Source organism: Genypterus blacodes, unplaced genomic scaffold (assembly GCF_046128005.1).
Source record: "Genypterus blacodes isolate CSIRO-AG114 ecotype Tasmania unplaced genomic scaffold, CSIRO-AGI_Gbla_v1 ptg000022l_1, whole genome shotgun sequence".
Lineage (NCBI taxonomy): Eukaryota > Metazoa > Chordata > Actinopteri > Ophidiiformes > Ophidiidae > Genypterus > Genypterus blacodes.
Genome location: NW_027466835.1, coordinates 632,501 through 651,940, shown reverse-complemented (window position 1 = coordinate 651,940; position 19,440 = coordinate 632,501). Strand labels below are relative to the sequence as shown.

The 19,440-nt window shown below is 45.8% G+C and overlaps 3 protein-coding genes across 7 annotated transcripts in view; 2 read left to right on the top strand and 1 right to left on the bottom strand.

The window, feature by feature from the left end:
* Nucleotides 1-197: 197 nt before the first annotated feature.
* On the top strand, nucleotides 198-9,888 carry sgsm3 (small G protein signaling modulator 3). Of its 4 annotated transcripts, XR_012961033.1 has the most exons (22): nucleotides 204-434; nucleotides 3,220-3,310; nucleotides 3,426-3,511; nucleotides 3,607-3,670; nucleotides 3,879-4,090; nucleotides 4,368-4,475; nucleotides 4,606-4,749; nucleotides 4,874-5,075; nucleotides 5,485-5,630; nucleotides 5,739-5,972; nucleotides 6,050-6,232; nucleotides 6,345-6,500; nucleotides 6,595-6,649; nucleotides 6,736-6,785; nucleotides 6,883-7,035; nucleotides 7,180-7,250; nucleotides 7,469-7,517; nucleotides 7,687-7,772; nucleotides 7,920-8,042; nucleotides 8,207-8,267; nucleotides 8,391-9,053; nucleotides 9,206-9,888. XR_012961033.1 is itself a non-coding variant. In XM_076142773.1 (21 exons), the coding sequence occupies exons 2-21, from the start codon at nucleotides 3,304-3,306 to the stop codon at nucleotides 8,472-8,474; spliced, it is 2,274 nt and encodes a 757-aa protein (XP_075998888.1). In that variant the 5' UTR covers nucleotides 198-307; nucleotides 3,220-3,303; the 3' UTR covers nucleotides 8,475-9,888. The 4 variants fall into 4 exon arrangements, 3 of the variants coding, with proteins under 3 accessions (XP_075998888.1, XP_075998889.1, XP_075998887.1); XM_076142773.1 differs by having other exon boundaries at nucleotides 198-307; nucleotides 8,391-9,888; XM_076142774.1 differs by having other exon boundaries at nucleotides 203-434; nucleotides 4,874-5,069; nucleotides 8,391-9,888.
* A 153-nt stretch (nucleotides 9,889-10,041) lies between these two features.
* gtpbp1 (GTP binding protein 1) lies at nucleotides 10,042-16,292 on the bottom strand. 2 transcript variants are annotated; one of them, XM_076142776.1, is made up of 13 exons: nucleotides 15,879-16,292; nucleotides 14,426-14,537; nucleotides 14,016-14,196; nucleotides 13,720-13,903; nucleotides 13,365-13,529; nucleotides 13,142-13,265; nucleotides 12,944-13,058; nucleotides 12,699-12,843; nucleotides 12,399-12,581; nucleotides 12,150-12,285; nucleotides 11,869-12,047; nucleotides 11,614-11,775; nucleotides 10,042-11,108 (listed from the first exon to the last, which is right to left on the bottom strand). In XM_076142776.1, the coding sequence occupies exons 1-13, from the start codon at nucleotides 16,071-16,073 to the stop codon at nucleotides 10,992-10,994; spliced, it is 1,998 nt and encodes a 665-aa protein (XP_075998891.1). In that variant the 5' UTR covers nucleotides 16,074-16,292; the 3' UTR covers nucleotides 10,042-10,991. The 2 variants fall into 2 exon arrangements, with proteins under 2 accessions (XP_075998891.1, XP_075998892.1); XM_076142777.1 differs by having other exon boundaries at nucleotides 11,614-11,715.
* Nucleotides 16,293-18,354: 2,062 nt separating this feature from the next.
* Nucleotides 18,355-19,440, top strand: part of lgals2a (lectin, galactoside-binding, soluble, 2a) — a 3,205-nt gene continuing 2,119 nt past the window's right edge. Inside the window, exon 1 of the mRNA XM_076142950.1 lies at nucleotides 18,355-18,448. Coding sequence (XP_075999065.1) covers nucleotides 18,443-18,448 — 6 coding nt within the window. The 5' untranslated portion in view covers nucleotides 18,355-18,442. The remainder of the gene's footprint in view (nucleotides 18,449-19,440) is intronic.

The following is a 19,440-nucleotide window of genomic DNA, read 5'->3' as shown; positions in this document are numbered from 1 at the left end:
GGATAAATTGTGTATCTGTTAATCATTTTACGTTTGATTTGTTGCGATCTCACACTGAAACGTCTTGATATCATCGTGACTCGTTCCCATCCTGTTTTGATGGAATGAATGAAAGCAATGAACGACTGACTGAGCGCATGAATGAAACTATCACATGTCGTGTGCTGACGTCATCACAAATGCCGAGGGATATTTTTTCCAGCGAGACGCGCAGTTCCGGGACCAGGAACTAGTTTTTCTCGGGATGGAGAAGGGAAAAGCTCGATGGGCGTAAGGATACCACGTAGCCACACGTCGCTACTAGCAGGTGCATAACGCAGACAAACATCCACTAACGCAGGACAAACAAGTGATGAAAAAAGGGATATTCGTCTCGTTTTTCAAGTCCTGAGAGAGCGTCCATTAGAAGCTGCTTCGGCCCAAACAATGGCACGGTAAAGAAGCGAGAAAGCTATAAAGTAATAATGTGTAATGCGGCGTCAAGCTAACGGTAGCTAACGGCGAGGCTAACAGCTGATAACAGTGACGCGTTGGCTATTTAAGCGGTTATTTAGCACTTTAAGAGCTACTAGTTGCGTCTTATTACTCGTATTTTTGCATTAAACTTGTAAATACAGACTTCAGAATACATGACTGCCTTCAGCTCATTGATACTGTCAGTGAATATTGATTTATAATATATTGCTCCTTTCGAGTCTTCACTGACGTCAACAGGAGCCTTTCTTGAGCATATGCTTCCAAATCCTGACATTTAATGATACATTTAATGCTTTCAGAACAACATTTAAAACATTAAATGGTATAACGTGTAGTTGAATGAAAACATCCAGTGTGTTGATAAGCTTTTCCGCGTCAAACGACTGTTTAATAGTGACAAAGCAGAGAAACGCTGCACTGTATTGATGACGTAATAACAGGTGTGTTTGTTTGTTTGTGTGTGTGTTTGATTGATGGTTGTTGTGTTCTTGAGTCCGTTTAGAATTGTGTCATTCTGCATAGTGTCACCTGTTGCTGCTTTTAATTCAAGGTCTTCTGTAGTTCATTATTAACAAAGCTGTGATGAAGTGGGAGGCTGGAGTTTTAAACTGCAGTGTTTCATCTTGAGCTTTAAGCTTGAACACATTTCCTATCCTGTAAAATGTGTTTTCTAAGCTCTACGGAAAGCTGTGTGTGGAAATCGTTTCCTCCTCTGTCTTATGTCATCATTCCCTTCCTGCACAGTGCCACATGCCTCTGGGCAGGACTGAGACTGAATCTACTGATGTGACACGTGGCTTTGTGTGTGGGAGAGGCTTTGCCAAAACGGAATGAGTTCTGTCAATAATTATTCAGCTTAAGTGAACTCAGCAGGACCTGACCACAATTACTCTCAATGACAGCTGTAGGAGGTGCTGAGGAGGAGGAGGAGGATGGGTTGTGTGCTTGTGGAGGATAGACGGATCAAAACACAATTGTAAATGTAAACCCCAATGTTTCCCTCTGTTGCCTGGATAGCAGCAGGATGTCTCTGCTTTTCCAGGAGGAGGGCGTTGACCAGTGTGTGCAAACACAAGAAAGCCTTGACTGAACAATAGAAAAGAGGTGGGACAACTCCCATTATAAGCGAGTTATCTGTTAACATACCAGAGCTCATTAGGTTTTCCCTCCTAATGTTAAGGGACTGGAAATGGAAGACTTGATAACAAATGGCCCTGGTTTTCCATTTGAGGTCTGGTCACACATGTGGTCAGACCCAGCATTAACATGGGTTTTCTGTATAAATGTGTTCTGAAAAGGTGAAAATAGGGCCTAAAGATGGACAACATAACACATTAATAAGCGCACAACAACAATAATAATTTTGAGACTGTAGTTTTGTACTGATTGTGTCATATTGTGTCTCACTGATTGAAGTGTTGGCTTTTCTTGGCAGGTGATTTAAAGATTTGGAAAAGCAGGGAGTTGTGGGAGAGCAGCTCCAAAATCCCAGCCCCCCCCTGGGCTGCACGTAGGCCGTATGCCAGTGCGCTGACTCACCCTAAATACATCACATACATTTGAGCAATACAAAAATATCCCTTATAAAACAGAAGAAAAAGTGCTGCACTCAATAAGTTCACATGTTGTACTCATTGGTGACTATAAGACTGATTTCATGACGAGCTCTGCACAGGGAATAAGTTTAAACATGAATTGTAACGAGTGACTAAGGTCCAATGCATTGAAAAATAAGATAACAGCTAATGTAACAAGCAAGGTGCTGCTGCTGCTGCGTGTGTGTGGGTGATCCTCTCCTCCTCTGAGCTCCTCTGCCTGTCCTGCGGAAAAACTGCAAGAAAATAATTCCTGTTGGATGCCTTTATACAGTATCCGCTGCACTATAGCAATTCATTACTCCATTACATCGTTGTCTGGCCGTAGTGTTCGAATTCAATGTGATTGGCCATACTGCAAAACTCATTGATTTCTCGTCCCTCCTAAATCCTCAATCCGTCTTCATTTGACGCAAGCTTGCTGTAATGAATCACTCTGATGGTGTGTTTGCATGCTGGTGAGCCTCTTTTGCAGGTTGTGGTTATTATACTATCAAACTGATGGACCTACTTGTATATTTTTGTGTGTGTGTATTAGGGGTGGGGTGCACGGGGCTCGAGAGCCGCAAGCGGGTCTTTGCCGGCTGACGTGCGGCTGACGTGCGGCTGACGTGCGGCTGACGTGCGGCTACCCCCCCCTCTTTCCCTACACCTTATACATCATTGTGCTTCACTAAAACCTGATGTCCTCATGTGTTGAGATTGTTTGCTGCCCCCTAGTGGCATAAATACCACTTTGGTCACAAGAAAACATAGGAGAGAGTAAGAATGGAAACAAAATAACTGTGAGTCTCAGGAGGATATGATAGATATTGAAGATCCCTGGCAAGGTTCACAAATTTAAGTGAAATGCCCATATTGTGAGCTGATGATGCCACCGTGTGATTTGTCTCACATCTTGCTTGCTTTGTTACAACCAAGGCCAACGCTGCCAGAATGAGTTTAGTTAGGCTGCCATTGCAACAACTGCCAACGTAAACCGTGCATTAAATTGTAAACAGCCTCTCTCCCTTCAGCCAATCAGCAAGAAGGATTGTGGTTTCTTAAGAGGAATTGTGTGGCTTTTCATCTTTGTCTTCAGTTTTGTAATAAGCAGAACTAAATGATCCGCTCATAAGTTTATCAGTTCTGTTTGTTGTCTTTGTAGATTGGCGTCTGTCTGTTGATCTCCTTCCTCCAGAGTTGCTGCTGTCTCTGCAGATAGAAGCGATTAACTCCGCCGCCTAACAACATGTCAGGTACAGAGAACCTCTTCTTCCTCACTCTAGCCAACCCAGCTCTACATTTCACACACTTTTCTCTCGGGCTTCACAGTATATGTCTCAGTTTTATCAGTCTTGGTCTCTGTTCCAGGTACGTACACACCCGCTCCTGGTGGGCCCTTCTCAGCCCTCACGCCCAGCATGTGGCCCCAGGACATCTTGGCCAAGTACCATCAGGTGAGGACGTGACCGCTGACCTTGCAGTTCATAGGGATCCTCGAACTGTTCCTTCGTTGGGTGTGACCTAACTTTGGATGTGTGTTTCTCCACAGAAAGACCCCTCGGATCAGCCAGAGCTCCAGTATGATGAATTTGGCTTCAGGATGGACAATGAAGGTGTGTGTGTGTGTGTGTGTGAGAGAGTGAGAGATACTGCTTTCATTTGTGTAGACAGACAACAGACACTTTAGTTCCCCAAATTACAGAACTGTAGGTGAAAGGAGCACCTTTAGTGTGTTTAGGGGATTACGTCACTTTTCTTCACTTTCAGTACATCATCATCATATCAACAGTACCATATACGGTATGTTTCTCTCTCATTTAGATGGTGGGGAGCCACGGTCCTGGCTGGGCAGCGAGGGCTCACCCCAGCGCGAGGACCCCCAGCAGCGGTTGCGCTGGCAAGCCCACCTGGAGTTCACCCACAACCACACAGTGGGCGACCTGACCTGGGAGCTCATCGACCCCATCCTGCCGCGCTCGGAGCGGTTGCGTTCCCTGGTGTTGGGTGGGATACCGCACAGCATGAGGCCGCAGGTGAATACACAGGCACAGCAGGGGGGTGGGGGGGGTTGGGAGAGAAGGCGACAGGGGGATAAAATGCTGACTAAGCCATCATGTGAAGCTTGTTTACTTAACTTGTGATAAAGCATTTAAGCAGTTTGTAGAATGATATTTGTGGCATTTAAAGTGGCCAAACTGCCACTAATCAAATATTGAGTTCTAATAGAGGGCATTCCAGTCTTTGTCACAGTTGTCTTCAAAGTCGTCGCCAAGGGCACAAAGAGAGCTTTATACTCCTTCTGTCTGTTAGCTATGGATGCGTCTGTCTGGAGCGCTGCAGAAGAAGAGGACCTCTGAGATCACTTACAGAGAAATCATAAAGAACAGCACCAATGATGACACCATCACAGCTAAACAGGTATGACACATGTCCATAACCACACGTGTGTACACAGACACCCCCCCATCCCCCTCCCCACACACTTATGTCTCCCTGTCTGTGCGATGTTGTGCGGTGACGGTTGATGTGGCTCCCCTCTGTCCCTCAGATAGAGAAGGACCTTCTGCGCACCATGCCCACCAACGCCTGCTTCAGTAGTATTACCAGCGTCGGCGTGCCCAGACTGAGACGGGTGCTGAGAGGCCTGGCCTGGCTCTACCCAGACATAGGGTACTGTCAGGGCACTGGCATGGTGGGTACACACACACTGTAAAACAACACTGTGCCAACCATGGAATGTGTTGATAATACACTCTAATCACATTTCCATTGTTTGGCCTTTTCTCCATGATGCTTCTGGTCTGGCCTCCCCTCAGGTCGTCTCCTGCCTCATGCTGTTCCTGGAGGAGGAGGACGTGTTGTGGATGATGTGTGCGTTGATCGAAGACCTCCTCCCGCCGTCGTACTTCTCCTCCACCCTGCTGGGCGTTCAGACAGACCAGAGGGTCGTCCGGCAACTCATTGTCCAGTACCTGCCCGCCCTCGACCGCCTCCTGCAGGAGCATGACATTGGTAACGGTGGGAAAATAAACATTTATGGGAGAGATAGAACAGGTTGCACTTTAATATCAGAAGGCCACGACGTGTCCTCCAATAGAAACACAGCAGTCTGAATTTCCACTTCAGTCTTCCTCTCCTTTATGAAATGTCATTCCCTTGATATAAACAATATTGTCTGGCAGTGAGGAGGTGAGAGGAACACAAAGGAAGGAAGGAAGGAAGGGAGCTAGGAAGCCTTTTGCTACAAGAGTTCATCTAATAGGAAAATGGAAGCATATATTGTTATAAGGGTTTGTTATATTTGCTGTGTGTTAGAATACAAAGATATCTGCTGTGCATAACAATGAGAAATGTACCTCAGTGGATGTGTCGCTGAATGACAACATACAGTATATATATAATAATAACATCTCTATTCTTCCTCCAGAGTTGTCGCTGATCACGTTGCACTGGTTCCTGACATCATTTGCCAGTGTGGTGGACATCCGTCTGCTTCTGAGGATCTGGGACCTGCTCTTCCTCCAGGGCTCTCTGGTCCTCTTCCAGATCACACTGGGCATGCTCAAGATCAAGGTTCATCTCAATCTTCCTCTCAAGTTTTTGCTTTCTCGTTATTGCCGTGTCGATACATTGCGATTTACTACCATTGCCCAAAAACCCTGTTTCTTCTCCGGCCCCCAGGAGGAGGAGCTTGTGTCGTCGGAGAACTCGGCGTCCATTTTCAACACTCTGTCAGACCTGCCGAGTCAGCTGAAGGACGGGCCTGCGGTCCTCGGGGAGGCCATGAGGCTGGCAGGGACCCTCTCCCAGGAAACGCTGGATGCCCATCGGCACAAGCACCTGGCCTACATCCTTAATGAACAGGCCCAGCTCAACAACGGGAACCACACACCGCTCAACGCCAACCTCAACAAGGTTAGCTCTTCTATCCGGAAAATGTCCAAGGATTGTCTCATAGCTGGACAGATGTAGCATCTTTTGTTTGTGCTCAGGTGGTGAGGAGACAGTCGCTGCGCAGGAAGTCCACCCTGAGCTCCTTGTTGTTTGGGGAGGACGAGGCAGACGCTCTCAAGTCCAAGAACATAAAGCAGACGGAGCTGGTGGCCGCCCTGCGAGAGGCCATCACCCGTACGGCAGAGCACTTCCACTGCCTGGACCCACATCACTCCAGCACAGTGAGTCCACGCCTTAATTGTCCTTGTTTGCGGAGAATGAATTGGGTAGTCCTGATCTAAACGTGTCTTACCTGACCTCCACCATCTCCTCCGTCTCTCTCCTCCTCTCCAGGATCTGACTCCTGATTACTCCATGGAGAGCCACCAGCGAGACCACGAGAACTTCCTGGTGGTGGCCCGCAACCGACGGAGACGGGCCAAGGCTCTGCTGGACTTTGAGCGACACGACGACGACGAACTGGGCTTCAGGAAGAATGACATCATCACTGTGAGACATGACACATAGTCCCCAAAACGATGTGATGACGTGTCCGTATCCCTTTGCCTGCCGTCGTTACTCATCTGTGCGTTCTTCCCTTCAGATCATCTCACAGAAGGATGAACACTGTTGGGTTGGAGAGCTCAACGGCCTCAGAGGTCTGTACTCTGTGACGTAACCGCACCTGCTGCTACAATCTGAACCGTTTTGTTTGACGATAACGTTCTGTGTTCCTCTGAAACAGGTTGGTTCCCTGCAAAGTTTGTGGAAATCCTCGATGAAAGAAGCAAAGAGGTAAAGAAGCCAGTTGCTCTTCAACGCTGTAAGGCATTGACTGTTCTGATTGAAATTTAGTTTAACATGATTTGTGTGTTCCTTTGTCTTTGTCTAGTATTCTCTAGCAGGCGACGACTCTGTGACGGAGGCGGTGACGGACCTGGCCAGGGGGACTTTGTGTCCGGCGCTGAAAGCCATCTTCCAACACGGCCTCAAGAAACCATCAATCCTGGGAGGACCTTGTCATCCTTGGCTGTACATAGAGGAGGTAAAGGAGAACCTGGCGTGGGGGGGAAATGCAAACGGTTCCAAATGGCTTCACTTGGGTCTGTTATATTTATGATTTTCCACTTCCTGTTGGAGCATTTTCTCAGTCGGTCTCTGCTGTTTCCTCTTGGTTTTTTTCTGTCAGGCGGCCAGCAGAGAGGTAGAGAGGGACTTCAACTCGGTCTACTCCAGACTGGTGCTGTGTAAAACATACAGGTAAGACACGGACACACACAGATTTGCAGATTTGTCTAATTTCGCTTGAACTTTTGGTGATTGTCTTCTGAAGAAATCCACTCTGAATGTGGACACCAGAGACCCAATTATAAGTTCACACCTAAAGACTGTAAATCACATGGAAACAAACGCCTCTGGATGTGTCACACCTTTGAATGTAATGGACTGACAACTGATTCCTCTCTTCCATTGTGCAGGTTAGATGAAGATGGGAAAGTACTAACACCAGAAGAGTTGCTGTATAGAGTGAGTAAAGATCTTCCACATACATATTTCCAATAGTTATGTGGCTCAATTGTGAGACATGATTGTCTGGACATGACAGGTGTGTGCCAGTCCTCTTGCATACTGGAGGATTCTGAATAGAAATGAAGTCAATGAACGTTTACGAGCGCCCTCTGTCTGTTTTGCATAGGCAGTGCAGTCGGTCAACATGAGCCACGACACGGCACACGCTCAGATGGATGTCAAGTTTCGGTCTCTGGTCTGCGTGGGCCTCAAGTGAGTTGTCCCAGACACAATGTGAAGATTTGCTGTTGCATCCTCCAAGAGCACAGCATCAGATTACTGAGTTGCGACGCTACAAACTGCCTTAGTCTTGAAACGTCTGCGTTTGCTTAACATCTTCTCGTGCGTCTGCCTCACCAGCGAGCAGGTCCTCCACCTGTGGCTGGAGGTGTTGTGCTCCAGCATGGCCGCTGTGGAGAAGTGGTACCATCCCTGGTCCTTCCTGCGGAGTCCTGGATGGGTACAGATCAAGTGCGAGCTCAGGTAGCTGTTTTACATTGTGTCAGATTGGTTGCTGATCCAACTTCAAAGGACAACGTTGTTTCCGTAGTGAGATGTGAGAATAACAGCTATAGGGGTTTGAAGACATAATTTGTTCTTCTGACCAATGTGAACCAAAAGCTTGATGAGTGTTTTTGTTCCCTCAGAGTCCTCTCAAAGTTTGCCTTCAGTCTCTCCCAAGATTGCGAGCTGCCTGAAAAGAAACAGGTGAGCCGAGGAGATTGCCGAAGTAGAAACGTATTAAATGCTGCGTTTATAGTTTAGTTTCTTCTTCGGCTCCCTGGTTATATACACTTATTTCCTTCTCCTCCTCCTCCTCTTCCTCTCCAGGAGCAGCAGCAGAGACCTTTGAAAGAGGGAGTGCAGGACATGTTGGTCAAGCATCACCTCTTCAGCTGGGACATCGATGGCTAGAAAACAAACAAACAACCAACCAACTGCTGAACCCCACTTTGTCCCGTGTCTTTATGTAATGAATCTAACACTTTTCAACCCATCTTCCGTTGGTGACTTTTTTTGTTTCTCACATCTCTGCATCAGTTTGTAGCATGGGACAGTGGTGACTCACCCTTAAACTACACATATTTGGAATGTAATGTATTACACTAAGGTTGACACTTTGTTTACTACAGAATCTAGCTTATACCCCATGGACTGGAGCAGCGTGTGTATCATATCAGTATTCACGTCTCATTTACCACATTGGCCTTCATGTGTTCATTAGTGCAGGAGTGAGAGGCACACTGACTGACTGACTGACTGTCCATGTCAAATGTTTTGCCCCATGACAAATGACCTTCGACATGGCCATAAATTCCACATCTACCCCATGAATTCCCAATCATGAGAACAAAATGGAACATTCCAGAACATTGAACAGTAAAGTTACATCATTTTACTCGATCTCGTATCATTTCGACAAATTTCTTATGACTTATACTGTCATCGCCAAAACCATTCCAAGTTTGTGTGTGTGTGTGTGTGTGTGTGTGTGTGTGTGTGTGTGTGTGTGTGTGTGTGTGTGTGTGTGTGTGTGTGTGTGTGTGTGTGTGTGTGTGTGTGTGTGTGTGTGTGTGTGTGTGTGTGTGTGTTCGGTGTGTGTTCGGTGTGTGTGCGCGCGCGCACACTACCTTACCACTGCACAGTGGTAGTTAACACTGTAATGACAATGTAAATGCAGCAGAAGACTACTTTGTGTCGTAGTCTGAATATGTTACATAAATATAATATACATATATGAGCTATGATTTGTAATGTTTTTGTATAGAGAGTTAATATTGAGCTGTCACTTGTGAGTAAATAAGGTCCTTTAATTATCTGTACTTGGACTCCAAATTGAGTTCCATGCATGCACACCACTCAAATAATATTTTCAAAATTGTGCACCAGATGTTGGTGGATAATAAATGGGTACATCTTGAATGATTCATGACCTAAATGTATCTGTTGAAATGCTTTTTTTGTTGATGGGGCTACATGTTAGATATTTTGTTGTTCAGCTAATTGGATTGTGCTCCAGCCCGGCCAGAAATTGTATAATTTCAGTTTCCATATTAAAAAAAAAATACCAATGATTTTTCAGTTGTACAAACCACTTATCAAGCTTATTTTCTGTCTTTTTCTGTAATTGTAGCTCATATAAGTTTCGTGTTGAAGCTGCATATGAAAGAAAACACTGAAGTCTGGAGTCGATTAGAAGAAAATGAAACCTTCTGTCTGTATTAGTGTAGAGAAACTAACAAAATGGACTACACAGCAACGCTTAAGAAACGTAATGTACATACAATATATATTTAAAAAGTGTACATGATAAATGTGGAGAACTCCTACCTTGTTTGGTTGAATAATTTCAGGTTTAATCTCCGTCTGTCCTTCAACCTCAACCCAACAAACGAACCATACCATTCAGATATTTTGTCATTGCAATATTTGTTAAGAGTGAAATGCAAACGTTACCCCAGGAGAAGAGAAACTGCAACCATTTGATTAAGCCTGTTTTTATTAAGTCAGTTTTCAGTGGCAAAGTGAGTTTAAAATGTCCACAACATGTAAACATTAACAGGCCGGTACGCATAGGTATACAATTAGCAACTGCAATGTCTTTATAATCACGAGCAACCGCTGGAGTGATAAGCTTGATTTGTATTCGCTTGTACTAATGCTATTGGTGCACAATTTCAAACTTTTTTACAGTTGAGGCTGTATGGTGACTACTGGATCTAAAAGTGTGTGTGTCTGTGTGTGTGTGTGAGTCGGGTCACAGATGGAACATCAGTCTCTGCGTGGACGCTGAATAAATAACTAACAGTTATAAAACACTTTATAGTTTCCATATCTCTAGAATCTGTAATCACTATGTGCCCTCTGCTACATTCATTTATGATTTCATACACTTTTGTACAACGACCTCCTTTCCAATCAGAACACTTCTAATAGCTAAATTACATAATGCAGTATAAATATGACATGAACTGTATTTCATTGCAAAGACACAGGGAATGCTTGGGGTTTCAATTATAGCTGCTCGTATTGGTACTGGCCCATTAACTTCCTGTTTTGGGTCTCGCCTCCCTGCCTGCCGTGGCGCCGTAGGCTTGGATTGTGCGTTTCACGGGGACATAGTTAATTCTTTAAATATTGATAAAATTAAACCACATGGGTCTCACCATAAAGCATCCCGAGTGAGGCTGACCTCCAGACCAAACCGTTTACAATAGCGAAGGCAGCTGTCGGTCAAACACACACTGGACACACTGGATGTCCTTTATGATGCCTTTGAAAGCAGATTCCTTGGGTTCTGGGATTTGGCATATGAAGGAAAGTGGAGGGAGGAGAATGTGTGGTTGGTCTTGGTCCGGTGTAGGTTTCCTTTATGGTTTTGTGGAATGAAGACACTCGGATAGAGAGGGAGGTAAAATGTGTGACGGCGGTTCAGCAGCCGCCTGTCCCTGATGAGGACGGAGTGGCGGTGGTGTTGGTGCTGCTGTTCTGAGCTTTTCCTTTGTGCCTCTGGCCACCTCTTCTCCTTCCGCCTCCCCCGGACTTTGGCTGAAATGTGGACATGTTTGAAGAGCGGGATCAGCATCACATAGAAGACAGATTTCATTCAGTCACACATACTCGTAACTGAGAACCTAGCAGAGTCAACATGCGAGCAGACCCAGATCCAATCCCTGCCACTGCAACTCCTCCCTCTTCTCCTTTTACCTTGTTCTCTTTGTTGCCCTCCTTTAACTGAGGGTCTTCATCCCCCTCTCCCTGGGGCAGTCAGCCACGCAGCAAAGAACAGGGAGAAAGTGTAAAGGAATATGTGGCATGACTATCAGATCATTAGAAGGAGAAACAACTATGTGATGGGTGCTGAACAGATGAGGAGAGGAAGAATGGGTCAGGACCAGAGATGGACAGAACAGCAGGAAGGGAAGAGAAACGGAGCAAAAGCAACACGAGCTGGACTGAGTGGATCAGTCTCACATTACAACACACACCTTGTGTCCCTCTATCAACAACTTATATCTGTAGAACCCTTCCCGTGTTGTGACCCTCATCTCACCGGTTGTGTTGAATTTAAGCCGGCCGCCTGTGTTAGCGTCGTGGCGTCGTCACCGGTTGCCGGGGTGCCGTCCTCTTTTCGGGGCGGCGCCTTTTTCGTCGACTGCATTTTGATTTGTGGAGGTTTGGAATTTGATGGCAAATTATTAGTGGACTGCAAAAGCTGGAAAGAATAGAACATTCATAATGATATTGAGTGTCGCTCATTAGGTTTCCCCTGACAGAAGGAAGCGACAGGGACCATGAAGCTTCCCACCTTAGTGATGGTGCCCACAGCCTTGGTGCGTCCCTCCCTGAACACCAGCCTCTGGTCGCAGTGCAGGTACTCGGGGGTCTTGATGAAGCGGAAGTGGACTGAGGCCTTGTCCCCTGTCCGTAAGCAGTCTCTGTTCATGGACAAGATAGTGGCCGTCTGCCTGATGCTGCCACAGTGGACTGGGGTTGAGGACAGAGGGAAAGGAAAACAACTCAGATGAGGATTTGTATGTTGTGTAGCTCTTGGCATGTGTTGGTTCTCTAAGTGTCGTTGTTACCCACCCATGGCCTGGTATCTGGGGGATATCGTGGTGGGGTGATGTAGCACCAAGATCTCGGCCTCAAACTCCCAGGTGGCCTGCGGGCTCAACCTCGGCGACACCATCACCATACCTTTCCTTATAGACGAACGCTTGATCTAGAACACAGAACCCACGCTAGTAAAGGTGAGGCCAACGCCCAAACCGGAGAACTGTCAACAGTCCTAAACGCTCCCAGCAGGTGTCGCTGTCGCACATTAACCCCTCCTACCTTTTTGAGGGCGAACGAGGCCGTCTGGCCGCCTCGAACTTCCTTGACGGGCATCCTCTTGCGGTGGATGGATTTGACGGCGATGGGGATGAAGCTGCCCAGGGGGTCGGGACCCAAGAGCATGGTGTCGTTCAGACGTATGAGCCCACGCAGGGTCGTGCCCGATACCACCGTGCCCACGCCCTGACACACACACACACAGCACAATGACACCAGTGTTAGCATGATATTCTTTGCCTGTTTAACACACACACACACACACACACACTTACACACACACACACTAAAATGCGTTTGTACCGGTACAGAGTAGGTGTCGTCTATCTGAAACTCTGCAGGCTGGTCGTCGCGGTAGGAGGTCCTGGAGGAGAGCAGGTTGAGGAACATCTTGAGCAGCTCCATGTTCTCTCCAGTCACATTGGAGATCTGAAAGATGGGACACATCCTAGGACACACACACACACACACACACACACAAATGTAAAGTTACAAAGGAGAATTTTCACGGCGTGGATGCCAGCACGCCACTCAGACGGGCGCTGTACCTCTCTGAACTGAAGTTTGAAGCTGTGACTATGACGTCATCCTTGTTTTGTACCAGGACGGGGATCTTCCTGCAGCCGGGCGACTTCAGTAATCTCTGCAGCAGCTTCAAAGTCTCTGTTTGGGTGGAAATGAAACCATAACGTCTGCTGTGTAACTATAGAATGAGGAGGAAGAGGATGAACAGAAGGGGGACCGACCCTGCAGGATGTTGGCCGGACACATGTCTATCTTGGTTACCACCACAAACACGGGGACGTTCAGAGCTAGAGCCAGGCCCAGGTGCTCTTTGGTCATCCCCACGATCCCGGCGTTACTGCCCACCTGAAGGAGAGGATGGCATTTCCATGTTAACCAAACAAACGCACACAGGCCCAGACACACACACACACACACACACAACATCGCCCCCCTTCTCCTGACCATGAGCATGCAGAAGTCGGGCAGGTGTCCGGTCATGCCAAACACGGTGGTCTTCAGGTATTTCTCGTGGCCGGCCAGGTCGATGAAGGTGATGACCTTGGAGGATTTCTCGCAGATCTTGGTCCAGTCCAGACTTCCTCCATGGCTGTCTGGCTTGTTCACTACCTGGGGACGGGCAAAAGGGGACAAAGTTGAACCGTCTCCATCTCCTTGCTGCCTGTCCCTGAGGTCAGCGAGCCCACATGTAGCTCCACATACATATCTATTCCTGCCTAAACGATGGAAAGTGGCAGAAACGTTCCCCATCACTTTCCCCGCTGATGTTAGACTCCTCTGCTGCCTCTCACCCACTCACCTGCCCCTCCTGATCAAAGCCCAGGATGTCGTTGCCCACGCTGCTGGTCCTCCCGCTCTCCATCTCGTGCTTGTGTCTGAAAAGCTTCTGGCGGGCAAAGCCCCTGCCGTTGTCCAGCTCTCCGTGGGTTAACACCCCTAACAGAGTGCTCTTACCGGCGTCCACATTCCCCACCACTGCCACCCTGGTGCCAACAAAGTGGAAAACCAAAGATGAGACTGTGTGTGAGATTTCTGCAGGACGCTACGGCGAGAAAGGGAAGATACCCAGACAAAAAGAAAACTCAGAAAACTCACCGGACCTCCAGGAAGTCCAGCTCACCCACGCGGCGGCGGATGAGATAGTCGTGTACTAAACCGGCTGCCTCGCTGCGCTCCCGGAGAGGGATGAGGTCGGCGTCTAGTTGCTCGCACATAGAGCACACTGTGGCCACCGAGGCCTCCATGTCTTTCTCATCCAGGCCCCAGTCGCCTCCATCTACCACAAAGAGGAGAAGGACATTAAGTTAAGATAGCAAAGAGGCCACACACTCCTCACATACACGGCATCACGCTGTGTGTGTGCAACGGTACAAATGAGCTCAGAGCAACCACTGCGTGTAAAGTGTGTGTGTGTGTGTGTGTGTGTGTGTGTGTGTGTGTGTGTGTGTGTGTGTGTGTGTGTGTGTGTGTGTGTGTGTGTGTGTGTGTGTGTGTGTGCTTCTCACCTGAGCCCATCCCAACCACATAGATCGTCTCTCCGCAACCTTCCTCCATTCTGTCCCGCAGCTGGCGAAGTAAGGAGTCGTACTGCTCTCCATTTGGACTGACCAACGCCAACTGAGGAAGAGTGGGGGAAGGAGTGTGTGACACAGAACATTAACACCTTCACCAGCCTGAGCGAGCGGGGCCAGCAGAGCGACTCGTTCACCCAAAACAAAGGACCACATTTAGGTACGACGAAGCGCTGTTGCACACAATTGCATCAGCTGTTGTTGCCTTGGGTGACGGACGCTGAGTGGACTTTAGTCTACAATCAGCATCATAAAGGACACTCGCTTCATTCAGAGCACACAAAACTCATATTCAAAATGCTTTATGTGGAGGATCAAGTCAAAGTGAATGCCATGGAATACCCAACAGCACACACACACACACACACACACACACACCTGCTTTAACATCAATATCATCAGTATTCTTCAACATAATAGTTCTACTACTTTTTCATGAAGTCATTTGTGTTCTTTTAATGAAACTTAAATGAGAGTACACACTTCAAGCAAGAGTGTGATGGTAACACACAGTACAGATGTATCTGTGCTGATCTATACAGATTTACACAACTAATCCAGAGTACAGGTTGATTGATTGATTGACTGAAGTGACTACTCGTGCCATCGCTGACAGTGACAGATGAGATTGACAGGAGTCAAAGGTGAGCGAGGGATTGAGCTCCTGATGCAACCCTATGCAATCTGTGTGTGTGAGACCAACATTTACATTGTGTCATTTGATCCTTTCATGCTTGTAGACCTGTGCTGTCAGACTACACAATGCGAACACGCACGCACGCACACACGCACACACATAAGCTTTGTTCTCGGCCCAAACAATGTACCTGTTTGTGCAGATGATGTTTAACAAGTCTGTTTGCTTCTTGACTTCCAGGTGTTACTCATAGATATTACAGTAATAAATGATGACGATTGTTATTATCAGTTTAAACGGCGTAACCTGACCACATCACCTCGTTGTTTTGTGTGACGCTTCTATTACTTCTGCTTCTACACTGCCAGTCAACTCAATGTTGTGGTAATAGTTTATGATGATGCGTTCTATGAAACGTCAGATATTAACAGCATATGTTTAGTGAAGAAGAGATTCATGAAATGTTAACATACAGTGAGCTATAGATTGCATACATTTACCTAAAATACATGTCAACATTACGACTACGGTGGATAGCGTTAGCAACAATTAGCTACCTTATTTTAGAACGTTTGCCTGTGTTTAGAGAGTAAATCTTGAAACATTCGGTACGACTATTCTTTATGTGCGTTATAGAAAGTCGTGAGTAATAACGAATTCATTGCGTGTTTGTAAATATCGCGGTTCTATCCGTTTCATTCATTCATTTACAGGTGCTAGCTAACGTTAGCTTCCGTGGCCTAGCGTTACCTTGTTGGTGAAGTCGACCGCCCGCTCCCTGGGCTCGCCGTTGGTCAGGTCCCCGTCATCGAGGCACTCATCCCCGAGCTCGTATCCGCACCCTCCCCGGTCTGGAGCGAATATACTGGCGGGAACCAAAGCGTCAGCGAGCTGGTTGGAGACCGGGCTTAGACTCGGCTCATGCGTCGCTGCTATCGATGCCATTTCTGTTCTGTTCCAGCCTCACAGCGCTCAATTTCACCTCTCTTCCGAAATGTTGTGATGACGAACAAGCCCGACACACAGATGCACCGGAGTTCAACCGCAAAACACACTCGTTTAATGACGACACAAACGTCTGTACGCGCTGGCTTTGCTTAACGCTGCAACGACACACTACTCACTTGTGTTTATTTCTCTCCAATCCATTTAAAAAATGTAAGTGTTAGCACCTCATTAATATGTTTTAGAAATAGGTGTGGTCGGATAAGATGACGCTTCCTCTCACTCACTATTGACCAATCGTGTTTCAGATATTATGCATATATTAGTAGTGGACCAATAGCAGCGAGGGGGTCGTTCATATGATTACAGGTCAGCGGAGCAGGGGTGGTGCTACCTGTGTCATGGTGTAATCGCGAAGTAACACGCTTGTACTGCTGATGTAATTACATCAACAAGCGCGTAATACGTTTTTACAGATCCAAAGTGTTATGTAATGTAACAAAACTTAAGCATAATCATCTTAATAATGTGTTTTCCCATAGATGAAGCAATGATTCCTGGTGTTATGATAGTGACCGCACTTTCTAATAGTACTACAATCAATCAGTGAAACCAGTCAACCATGTCAAATATAAAATAAAATTTAGCAACAAAAAAAAAGTGAAGTTTTCCTGTGGCTTTACTTTCAGGCATTTGAGTGAAATTCCTCCATAAGAAGTCATGCTCATTACATTACTGTAAAGCTCTCAAATCACACAGGGGCAAATAGTCATTCCAGTGATTTGAAAGTGACATGATAAATGATTGCTTCACTTATACAGCAGATTGCAACATGTTCTTCTGCAGTAAGTATAATCGATCACATTTGCTCCCAAGGGAAACCTCGACAGAAAAAAAATTACTTTATAATTGACCAAAATTCAATGGATTCGACACGCCGATTGTGCAATAAGAAACAATCCCATAGTGATGTTCTTTTGTAACATTACTTAAAAAGATAAGTGCCTGTATAGAGTGTTAAACATGTGATTCAGTGAATAAATTATAAAGGTATGAAGCTGATCTATTTTGTTTAGATTGCGGGTTTCATGAATAAGATTCAAAATGCTGAGCAAGGAGTTTTTTTTTTTAATGTTGAAATGTTCTTAAACCAACACAAAGACATTTCTTTTACTATAAATAAATCAGTCACAGTTGTTGCCATCAATAATCCAGCACAGCCCGTATCTGTGTGTGTGTGTGTGTGTGTGTGTGTGTGTGTGTGTGTATGTGTGTGTGTGTTCACCCTGCTAGTGTATTTCAAAGCTCTCTGTGTGCCATTCGATCTCATGACTGTCTTAAGGATGGTTTCAGGGCATTTCTGTCACATTGAACTTTTGATATCATAAGTATCAAGTAACAAACAATAAGACATTTCACAGAATTTCACTTTTATTAACATCTTACACTGTAAATAAATACTTAAACGAGACATGACAACATATCTGCGACACCTGTACACACTACACAAGACCTCAAACGCACCTTTAAATCTCATTATCTGGCGGGTAGTACTTTGAAGAATGTTCTGGTCTCCTGGGTGATGTGAACCCCCCCCCCCCACCCCACCCCACCCCATCACACCCCTCTCATAAATGCCTGATCAGGATTGTTACAACTGACACTGAGAAACAAAAGCAACTTTGCATTTTATGATCACAGCCAACTGCTACTGATATCGGGAAATCAAATTTAGACTTCTATATTCCTCATGTTGCTTATTATGCTGTGTGTATGCAGCAGCTGTGGCATGTAAGCGAGTGCGTCTATTCCTGTTGCAGCTTCTGAATCACTTTGCTTCAGTTTAAACCTTTCACTGTTGCTTTTTTTCTCTTCTAAAACAAGTTAACTTAGAAGTCAGGGTGAAGGTTCAGTCATCTGATCTCACATTGGAGGCTATATACAGTATGTGGGCATTAAGGCTAGTGGCTATTCCAAATATTGTGTCTCCTAAGCAACAAATTCAGGTCTATTTATATCCACCACGGTCACCACTGGGATGTCTCCTCTTCCTCTTAGCGTTAGACATATTACATAATAACAGCACGTTGACACCATCAATCTATCAGCAGTTACCACCTAAAACAACTCCACAATCATTTCTTAGGAGCTAAAAAATGAATTTAAGCCCTATAACTTGACTTTTAAGTCATTGGCCAGCGATCGACTGTGGAGCAATCTATTCGCTGAGCAAAACGTCAATCATACTGTAGGGAGACGCCCACGCTGTGTATAAATGCCTCGGTCAGCTTGCAGTAAGGCCCTGGATCCACACATACACACACTCACACACACTTCTCCTCGTCTGTGTCTTCACCGCATCTGCAATCATGAGCGTAAGTGTGATTCTTCATTCAATATCTATATAGAATCTATAGAATGATGCAGAGAGAGGGGGGCACTGGAGGTCGTTTGTTTAAAGAGGAGCAGCTGTTGGACATGAGTCAGCTCACAGTGCGGAGAGTGAAGCCGTTTAACTCTCTCTTAACCAGCTCCTGCTTAGAAGTTCCATTTAGATTTTTCAGGTTCTGTACGTGTGAATAGCTTTGATTGCCTTTTATGGTCAAAATATTTACCCCAGATCACATCTTAGGGGCTGCTGTTGTGTTTCAAGGGCACTTACACTGTAACGGGCTGCAGTAAAGTCATTTATAGCCACAAATGTTTATATTGTATGATGTATTTGTGATGGAGATTTGGGATGTATAAAGTCATTCGCAGGCTGATCTGTATCTCTGTCACTAAGAGGTGTAGGTTCTGTGTCTGAGGGGTTACTGCCAAGTCTGACCTCGGCCCAGCCCAAAAGTATTACACACACACACACACTTAACAGTTGGACTCAAAGACTAAAATGGAAAGAATGTGCGACTGCATGTTATTCTATCCTTCTTCCCGCCCGTTCGTTTTATAGTTTTATACAATTTAAGGGTATACTTTTCTCTCTCTGCAAAGGTATAATCTGAAGGGCTTAAGTCTAAATGTGTCCCATTAATGCTTGAAGTGTTTCTGGATTTCAATCAATGGGACTATCCCTGTTTTAGAGATTACACTATTCTATATCTTTTAAATGACCCTGGGATAACTTTCTCCTTCTATGTCGCCAAGTTAGTCATTTTCCAGCTGAGCCTTATCAACCAAAACTGTCTCGATTTATGCTTCTGGTTGGGCGGCTTTGGCCATGTCTAATTTTGTTAATATTGCCAGGAATCTGCAACAGCTGCAGTGCTGTGATGAGAAAAGGGTCTTAGATTAATCTCTCACAGGGCCTGATGGATTCCAATTTGCTATAAATGGAAAACCACATTTCTGTTGATTGTATTATGTTAAA